The sequence below is a fragment of the Belonocnema kinseyi genome, chromosome 8 (genome assembly GCF_010883055.1).
Source record: "Belonocnema kinseyi isolate 2016_QV_RU_SX_M_011 chromosome 8, B_treatae_v1, whole genome shotgun sequence".
Classification (NCBI taxonomy): domain Eukaryota; kingdom Metazoa; phylum Arthropoda; class Insecta; order Hymenoptera; family Cynipidae; genus Belonocnema; species Belonocnema kinseyi.
This window is the reverse complement of record NC_046664.1, coordinates 142532744-142543372: the sequence shown is the minus strand read 5'-3', so window position 1 is coordinate 142543372 and position 10629 is coordinate 142532744. Positions and strand designations below refer to the sequence as shown.

General features: G+C 36.9%; 1 protein-coding gene across 6 annotated transcripts in view; it reads left to right on the top strand.

Annotated features, from left to right (window-relative positions):
• The window catches only part of LOC117177865, a 670262-nt gene that overhangs the window by 25611 nt on the left and 634022 nt on the right, over positions 1-10629 (top strand). For 5 of the 6 annotated variants that reach the window (XR_004467769.1, XM_033368899.1, XM_033368898.1 and 2 more), the window contains exon 2: positions 4272-4410. The exons of the other annotated variant lie outside the window; for it this stretch is intronic. Coding sequence is in view for 4 of the 5 variants with exons in the window: in XM_033368898.1 (XP_033224789.1) it covers positions 4272-4410 (139 nt within the window). In the remaining variant the exon portion in view is untranslated. The remainder of the gene's footprint in view (positions 1-4271; positions 4411-10629) is intronic. 6 annotated transcript variants of the gene reach the window in all.

Genomic DNA, 10629 nt, shown 5'->3' with positions numbered 1-10629 from the left:
TAGATTCTATAAAAAAGAACTGCTGGAAAAATTACTAAAAAATATCCGACAGAAAATATAGCGTCAAAATGCTACATCCATGATACAGTATTTAGTATCACGTCACATTTTTCGTCTGGTATTTTGTTATAATACTACGTAAGAGATGTAAATCTGTTTGACTTTATACAGAATATTTTATTTCATTGTTTTTTGATATATTAGACACAATATAATAAGAAGAGATATTTCGGGTTCCAATCGTGTACAAGATTACAATCTCTTTCCTTGCCGGCGTTTCGTGAATACTGTGACTTAATTCTTCAGGACTAACCTAAAACTAAGGTATCAGTTTATGTTGTTTTCATGTATAATCTCTACGATCCATCTGATTAGCTAGAGCACTCCACTGTCTAGATTGGTCGAATTTAATTAGTCAATTCAGTATGTTTTTTAAAAATCCGGATGAACGGAGAGTCAAAGCCGATTGATATATCCATTGTCCCTATGGATATATCAATGTTTGTTGAGAATTATTGCTATTTGTTCTGTGACACCTTTTATGTAGGATAGGATGGGGGTCGTTTTTTCTCTCTTTCTTTAGTAGGTTGTGTTCACTTGTTTTTTTAAGTAAATTTTCTTATCGCTTTATAAATTTCTCCTTTTTTTGTAATCGATCTTTATTAGAATGTTTTAACGTTTTGTCATTTCTTTTTGAAGTTATCTTGATCGATTATGGAGACATCTCTATATATAGGGGTTTTGATGACCAATTTGCTTTTAACATGCTTGGTGCTGAAAATAGGGCATTTAGGTATCTTTCGTAAACCAGTACGTCCAAGAAAGTCAATTTTCATTTTTATTCTAAACCCACCATAAACTGAATATTAGGATGTAAGGGATCAACGAAATCAAAAAAATTTATTTAGTTCCATTCACTTATTGCAAAGAGGATTGTCAGATATGTTTTTAAATGTGTTTTTTAAAAGCGCCGATGATAAAGACGATTAGTTTAAAAGAATATTCCGGGTACAATCGTTGCAACATTGAATGATCCTTTACATTTCTGTGGATCCTCTTATCGAGGAGCTGTTTACGCAAGTTTTTCTCTTGTGCTTTCTTAATCCGGGCTTTCAGGAGTGAGTACTCGAGATAGATAAGATTTGATGCGTTGTGTTCACCCCTAATACTGAAGTTAAGTCCGAGTGTTTCAGCAGCCTCCTCCACTGCTTTGTACAAAAACGCTCCTTTGCCCACTTCTTCGTGATTCCTGACAATTTCAAGAATAGGGTCTCTTCCATTTGCAACTCTATGTGCTGTACCCAGAATAATCCTGTTGTGAAGACATTCAAGACTCAATATTCCGCGACTACCTTGACGGTGTGAGATTTACAGTCGCGGAACGAAAGACTTACGATGCATGTTCGTTGCTATTAATTCTATTCTTTTGCTGTTATTTAAGGTCTACCGTAATAAATATTAACCTTATCAGGAAAAATATGTTAAAAATTATGGAAAGGAAGGAAAGGAATATCAAACAAAAGAACATTGAAGGCAAATTCCCTAAATTATAAATTTTATGTGTTACGTTCAGGATAAAACATAAAGAAAGTTATAGTGATATCAAAGAGACATAGCATGTAATACTCCATACTTAAATTAATCGTTAAAAATCAAAATAAGTTAAGTAATTAGAAGAAAAATCAAACTAAAATTGATAGAACAATAAAAACAGGGAAACAGGAAAAACTAGTTAAAACGCGAAATTACTACGATCAGTTGGCAAAACTAATTTTAACAAGTGATAAGGCGGAATAACGCGCAGACTTTTTTAATTCCATCTTATTTTATGTTTCACAGGAGAATATCAGTTAAAACTGGATTCACCCGATTGTGTTTTTTTGAGAACTAGGGGTATCTGTAGTAATTTTGCCTATTAAAAATTTTAGTGACTATTCATAGAAGAGTAATTGGTCACATCTTGGACCCCTTTCCCAGGTCTCCCTTTAAAAACACTATTTAGCGACTGGTTACAGAAGATCGATTCGTCAGATCACGGACCCCTTTTACAGGTCCCAGAACAGGGGTTTGAAGGTGTTACCAAGATGCTACAAGGAAGAAGATTTCTCTTAGCTCGGACGTACATGCAGGGTTCCGGGTCAGTCAGGGGCTGTGGATATTCCGCCTTAGCCAGTGCATCTGCTTTCCTACCCTAGATTTAAAGATTCATAAGGCCACCAAGCTTTCTAATTCCTGTTTACGGTGTCACAAACTCCGCGAATTTGTGCAGAACTGTATATGAATTCGATTGAGGCGCTACAATTGAGAGGAAAATTGATTCCTATGGAGAAGTTTTCCTGTTAGGAATTCCTATTTCCTGAAAAGGGCCCCTACTTTTGGAGTATTTTCATTATATTCGAGGTCAAGCTGATCGTTCTAAAGGATTTTGCCTCGTAGTAGGTATTCATACGTAGTCTTAAAGTAAAGATTGCCTTGACCTTCTTGAGTCCTGCGCTTAGTGGTGTAATTCAACTCCAAGTACGGAAAGTGTACCCAAATTAGGTGCTCTAGGATTTCATTAGTTGCTTCAGCAAGTTTGCTGGAAGGCGTCACTAATACCTTCTGTTGACATAATGTATTACCCCTGATGGTTCTGTGGAATCGAATAGCAACTATATCTCGTTAAAGGTTTCCTTGTACATATCTGAATTTGCATTGTTTCTAGCCCTGCTAAAAAGGCGTCGAGGATCCTTTCTCAGGTTCTGAAGTCTAGGACTCCTTCATCAATTCGCAAATATTTATAAACCATACGGTCAAATAAATTACCTCTCGAAAGCTAGATGTAACGAAGGCATGTGTATTATGGCCATGGCCATCCTTTAACACAGCAGTAGTCGAGCAGATTTCTCCAAGACTCATATAATGATAGGTCCTGGGTAAATTGACAACAAATATTCATTACTTAAACAAGTTTTCTGATAAATTTACATTTGGCGATTTTTAAATATATAGGCTCAATTTTGGTTTATGAGACCAACTAGGGATGTCTTTTCGATTACTCTTTGCTATGATACTTTGCAAATTCACAACAATTATTCAGTATTTAAACAAATATTCTAAACAAATGTATTTTGTCTCTTTCAACTTAGGGAAACCGATATCTTAGGCTTGTCAAATAAAGATCAGAAGAACTCAACAAAAATGTGAAGAAGTCTTTGTGCATCCTATTAGCAGATGCTTTTCTTTTTTTTCTCGGTCTCTGTTTTACGTGTTTATTTGACGCTTCCTGAGCCTCTTTAGATAATTAACCAATTAGTATTGCAAAAGAATAAATTACATTTGCTCCATGAGTTGTCTCGGTAGGGAAATTATGAAAGCATCCTCGATGAATCGCTTTCCCGCTAGCTTAGACTTGCGAAATAATGTGAAAGTTTTTTAGTAACTGATTGCTTAAACCATTTGTTTGGTAATTGTGCGGTAATTCTGAAGGAATTTTTTGGCCTTGCTTCTGTCGTTCGTAGAACCACCTTCCCATTTGACGACATCTACAATTAAGCCTAGCTGAGTGTGAATTTCATTCTATATGAACACCTTTCTTTCATTTAATGTCTTTATGTTCATACATTCTATAGGCCTACTGTTTAAATGGTAAACGATTGCAATAGTGCAAATATTACGTTAATACTACGTGAGTTTAATGGATTGAGAAACAATCCAAGGTGTCAATCGGCAACAACAAAATACATTTGTTTACAACAATTGTTTAAATAATGAATAATCTTTGTCAATTTGCAAAGACCATAACAAGGAGTCATCGCAAAGACATTCTTAGCTTATTCCGTGTACAAAAATTGAATCCTACTAATGTAACTGTGAATTTGTTGATAAAAATTGTTTAAATAATGAATGATTGTTGTCAATTTGCAAAGTATCATAGAAAATAAGCATCGAAAAGACATCCCTAGTTGCTTCCGCAAACTAAAATTGAGCTGATTTATTGAAAAATCGTCAAACTGATAATTTTGTTACAAAAATTGTTTAAATAATGAATGCTTGTTGTCAATTTGCGAAGTATCATAGCAAAGCTTCATCGAAAAGAACGTACTAAAAACGCCACATCTTAGACAAGGCAAACCTCACAAGGAAAACACTTCGACTCACTTACTTATTCTATTTTAATCTCTACTATCACTATCCTCTCGCAAGATCAGAGTTTCTTTTCTCTATTATTGATTCCTACTTTCTGTCGTTTCTCTCAATTACCTCTCTCAATTTCTTTCCTTAATTTTTAGGTTGACATAGGAGCTTATCAATCTAAGAGTAACAAGCCCGCCAGTAATTTTGGAATGACCATATCGACCGAAAGGAATTTGGATAACTACGGAAGCAACAATTCCAGTATACAGCCATTTGCAGTCGGTTCTGGTTTAGGTACGCTTTTGACAAAAGATAGACTGTTATAACAGAATGCTAAATAAAAGATATTGTAAGAATTTTTTGTAGTATTGATTCCTGGGACTGTTTATAAAAAGAAAAGGACAGCAAAGGTTGAGCCTGTTAAAGATCTAATGATAATAAGAATTATGTTGTGAGTGCTTGGAGTGCAGATTTCACAACTTCATCTTCTAAATAATCTTTAGTCAGAAGGTGAAAATTCGTAGTCAATGAAAATGACACTGGGATTGCTGTAACTTACCTCAATTAATGATATTATTTCTGACTTTGCTCATATTGAGTTAGAACATATTGTTTAAATAATCAATTTGTAGTTGTATCATAAGATTTATGAAACTATATAACTAATTCTAATTAAAATGCATTTGGTCGAGCCGAAAAATTACAAGTAAAAATACACATTAAAATCAACGCAAAATTACATTTGGAAATCCCCGTCGCAATATACGTGAATTTATCCGATCATATAAACTTTCAAGCCAAACACAGGTTGTACTTTATAAACCGAAAATCTGGACGGTTCTAGATACTGCCAGTGCTATTAATTATTCAGTTGAATACGCTAATACGTACGAGCTGTAGGCTCTCTACATATGCACAAAAACAAGTATTGAAGGAAAAAGATGCAATAATTAAAATTTAAAATAAATTATAAGAGTGAAAGAAAATGAAAAAGGAAAAACGACATATCATTGAATTTCAAATCAAAGGTTAACTTGAGAATAATATTTCAAATTAATGTAAATTGCAACATCTCTTAATTATAAATTTTAGTAATAATGCTAACTTTGAGAAATAAGTTAAATAAGCTACAATTCATTTGATAAAAATACTAAAAAATCAAGTCATACACATGATTAATAATAATAATAATCATCATCGCTTATCGCCCGAGAGCATCGGCTTTTGCAGTCAACCACGTTGCATTGGGCTAACTCGCCAATACAACGAATTATGCGGTTACGTCACCAGTATCGCGCAGTGCCACCCACAATAGGCCTCTCTCATATGGAGGCTACGGTTAAGTTAGGAATGGCAATAGGACCAAACTGAGGGTATGACCAAACAATTGCCCCAGAAAAACGCAAGAACATCGTTTTAAATGATCGGACTAACTCAGGATGCACATCCTTACGTGCTGGTAAGAAAGCTGAACGGCGCGAAGAGGATACATGCAAACATTGCATAAAACTTGGGTAAATATTCACCTGGAGTATGCCAATAAGAAGAGCAAAATCCTACAGAGAACATACCATTTGTTCCAGCAAGGCCACCGTTGCAGATAACTGATAATGCTAACCTGAGAAACAGGAGATCAAAAATCCACCAACAAGTTTTTCTTTGGGTGAAAAAATTAGCTAAAGCTAATATTGCTCTCCCTGATTTGCTCTCTGAAGATGTTGATATCTGGAATATAAACTGTGTGGTTTACGAAAAGGTGGTCTCCTTGCTTAGCGGAAATAAAAGTATTGTACTTCAGTACGCTTAAGTCACACTTGAGTCAGATCAGAGATTTATTAAGTCCAAAGAACGCAATCTGTCCATGGCTTGGTCCATGGCCAGTTATGGCACATAAAAGAGGGGAGTCCTCTAAGGAGAGTCTTTTGGTACGAAACTCTTCTGCATCCCCCTCTTGCCTCTTTCTATTGTACTCCGCGGAAAAAGTTCTGGATACTCATGTGGCCCGCTGAACAGAAGAGAATTTGAGGTCAACAACCTTTTATACAAGGACAAACTTAAACTCTTGGCTTCTTTCAAAGAGAACCTTGCAATCTTTGTGACGATAGTAATTAGGTACTCTAAATCCATTGGCATGAGCTTTGGGCTGAACAAGTGTGTCTGCGTCCATCTACACCAATCTTGGTACTGAAGAGACATATGCATATCTTGGAATACCGAAAGCGGAAACCCAAGACGTGCGTGTTTTAAAAACGGCACTTGCAAAAAGGTATAGCAAAATTCTCCGAAAAATTTGGGCTTCTGAATTATCTGGGAAGAATACGATTCAGGCCAATATTTTGGCCATTCCTATACTGCTTTACACGTTTGCAGTAAAATGAAACGTCGATGAATTGAAGCAACTTGAACGAGGCACACGCAAGATGATGGCAATCCATCGAAGTCATGATCCTGAACCTACTGTACAGCGTAATACCTCCCTTAAGATAAAGAATGTCAAGGGTTACTAAGCTTAGAGTGTCTTCATCGAAGAACGGTTCTACCTACATCTTGCTCAGTTCTAAAAAGCAAAAATTCTTTAAAGCGATTCGTACACATTCGCTTCTACTAAAGGAACATGCTGACAAGCCCCTCCATGGTAGATTCTACGGCATTATACGTGGAGAACAGCTATCAATGGGTCAATTCAACATGTTATTCAAATCAGCTGGATTAAGATCGGAGACGAAGGGATTTCTTTTTGCCTGTCAAGACGGCGTCATAGACACTTTAGTTTACCGTGGGTGCATAATGTACATATATACCTGTAGGCGATACAGACTGTCTAGCGTGCAAGCAAAAGCCAGAACAATCGGACATGTTCTCAGTGGATGCTCAAATTATGCACGCTTCGGGTACATAAAAAGACACAATGCGGCCCTAAAAGTTTATATTACTATCTTCAGAATCTCCATAGTGTTAATCTAATGCCTGTCTTGCCAAGATGCTTAGGGGGAACTGGAGTCATTTGTAGAGAATTATCAGTGTAAGATCTGCTGGAATTTCTCATTTTCCACCACTAAACGTGTCAGTGCTACAAAGCCTGATATTGTACTCCAAGATCTAAAGATCAAGATGATTTACGTAACTGAATTCTCGGCACCAGCCGATGGTAATATCGCGGATAGTGAAGTAGAAAACCAATCGAAATATGAGGCTCTTTTTCCCGAGCTGAGCAGGCTATACTAAGGCTACAAAGTCCATCTTGTGGTTCTCATAATAGGCTAATAATCGTTCTTTTAGGATCACTTCATCTGGTCCGTCAAAACTGTTCCTAATAACATTATACAAAAGTTGGTAACTCTAAGAAAGTATCCATAGGTGAAACCTTCGCTTCCAACTCTGCCGTCTGCCACGTAAGTTAATCCGCGGCTAGAGACCGCACTGTAAGGAACAAGAAAGTTACTTCATTAACTTCTCGAAATAAGTGAGTTAATACAAAAAACCATTGAAGACAGGAAGTCAGTAATCCCGAAGACCGGAAGAAAGCCTGTGAGTATATTAACACGCAAGAAACGGTTTTGGATTAATTTTATCCCGGAATATTATTTGAAAATGTAACAAAAAGTAAACAGAATAAAGTCAAAAATTAAATTCACGCCTTTCAAATACGAGTGTATATTTTTAAACTGCAAATGAACCAATCACAAACGATCAACTCTTCGAACTAGTCAAGTACTCTGTATCATTCACAATTTCACATTACTGCCGGAAGTATTTAGTAGTGCATAAAAAATTAAGACAACAATTCATTCAGCAGGAAGTTGTACGAAGCTTAGTTTGGGCATAACAAAGCTTCAAAGTTTGGACCTAATCAGCGAATGAGGAGCGAAAGTTAAGATAGTTTGAGTTCATTATTTATTGCAAAACGCAAAGTTCAAACCTCCAAAACTTTTTCAAATTGTGTATTCGTTTCCCCAACATTTTTTAATAAGATAAAATTACCCAAACAAACTTTCTTTTGAAAATTTTGATACATAACTTGTAACAAAAGTCGAAAACGTGAATATTAGCGAAACTCAGCCAACTTGCATTTCTAGAAATTCTCTTTCATGACACATGCATAATTTCAGCCCCTTTTGATGCCTATGAAGCGGTGCTAAATTTCTACTTCTTACTCCGTATGGAGCGAAAAGTCACTTTAAAGGTTTATAATAACAATTATACATCTATGAGATAGCTTTAAATAATAATCAGCTCACTCACGGTAAAAACCGTAAGCATATTTTGTTTGCAAATAGTAGCATTTCGCGATAATTTATGGAAAGTTATTATATATAACTGATCAAATTACCGTAAATCATCGAAAATATACGGAGATTTAGAGAAACTCTTAAATTGAATTTTTGGTCATTTATCTTAAGTCACCCTAAATTACCTGCAAGATTATCATAAAATGCCGAAAATGTTAATAAATTTACGAAAATTTACGGAAATGATTTTTGTCTTCTGATGACAATAAAAAAAATAAATGATCTTCAAATGTCAGAAGTATTGTCTGTTTCTCTCGGGTGGTCTGTGGTCCCGTACCCACACCCCTCTTCACTGGATGGAAGTTTCAACCCAGAATCCCTACCAGAACTTCCAAACTTCTTTTCGATCATGCTTCCTTTATTCGAAATCTAATATGAGCTGAAATCATGACCTTATTTCGAAAATGTCTGATATCATAGAAATTTTTGTATGCGCCAAGGTAAGAAGCAGAAGACATCCATAACTTCGTATGTGTGTACTCTCCACTTTTACAAAGCGGGCACGTGAGAGTATGGGTAGAGAAATTTCCATGATCTCCATCTATCATATTCAAGGTAGTCTTCGTACACAACCCACTAGAACACAATTTAGAGGGAATTTCCGGGAGACTGGGAGACCCATCACGACCGAGGAGGTGAAAAAAGTATTACGAGGGATGCAGAACTATTCCGCACCGGGACCAAATTGTATCAAAACCTTCTGGTGGAAAAAGTTTCCTTCAATCCATCAGCATTTGGCCCGTATTTTCACCTCATATCTAAAGTCGGGAGAGCCGATTCCGGAGTAATTGGTGGAAGGGTGCACAATACTCCTGCCGAAAATAGGCAAATTAGCTGACCTGAAGAATTACAGGCCAATCACTTGTCTGAACACACTGTATAAGATATTCACAGCTATCCTAAATGATAGGAATGTTCGGGCAATTGAACCTGTGTGGCAAGAAACTATGAACAACGAGGCTCAAAGAAAGGCGTAGCCGGATGTCGGGAGAACCTGCTTATCGATAGAGGTGTCTGCAAAGATGCAGCATTCTACCAGCGTGATCTATCGATGGCCTGGATTAATTATCGAAAAGCTTTTGATTCGACCTTCCATAGACTTATCATTTGTCTTTTGGAAAGCTTAAAGGTTCATCAGCAAATCGATAGGTGCATAGAGAGATTGATGCTGCTTTGGAAAACCAGATTTACTATCTTATATGGAAGAAATCGTGCGACAGCTAACAAGGTCACCTTTCAGAGAAGTGTCTTTCAGGGAAACATCATGAGCCCACTCTTCCTTTGCCTTAAATTATTGCCACTATCTATAGCACTTCGTCATTCCGACGGGTACTTGTGCGGCAAACATGCAGATGAAAAGTACAAGGTCATCCATGTATTTTACATGGACGCTCTTAAGATCTATGCTAAGAACAAAGAGCAATTACATCTAGCTGTAGGGATTGTCGAACGATATACTAAGGAAATTGGAATGGAATTTGGGTTAGACAAATGCGCCAAGGTATATTTAAAGCGAAGAAAACTTAATGGCATCGCTGAAGATCCTGAGCTCGTTGATAGAAGCATCTATCGTTGATGTGACATCTATAAAGGATACTCTCCGAAGCAGATACAAACGTCTCATCCGACAGATTTGGCCTTCCTAACTGTCGGCGAGGAACAATGTATCTGCAACGAACATGCTTCCGTTCCGGTAGTACTCTATTCATTTGGAGTGGTTCCATGGACGTAAAACGAGCTCAGATCCCTTGATATCGGTTCTAGAAAGGTTATGCACATGAACAAAAACATGCATCTTAAGTCTTCCGTTCCGCGACTGTTCTAGCATATTCTTGACACGCAGGGATGCTTTTTAGGCCATAAGCGAGTGAAAGCTTGGCACCTCCAAGAGCGCCGATGATAAGAACGATCAGTTTAACAGAATATTCCGGGTTCTCATTCTCCTTGGCTATGATGTTTTTGTCAGCTGGTGCCGAAAATTCGATAACGAACATGGTTCGCTTCTCGAAGTCAAGAAGAACCATGTCAGGCCTCGAGTGAGCAACAGAAACAATTGTCGAGAATATAAAGTTCCAGTATATGCCGTGGATATACACCGTCTTAGCATGCAAAAATGAAACCCTTGTACCAGACTTCAATCCGGGCGATTTAAGGAAAGCAAACGTTAGCTCACAAGACATTGACTGATCCTTCACATTTCTGTGGAAGATACCGTGCATCCTCT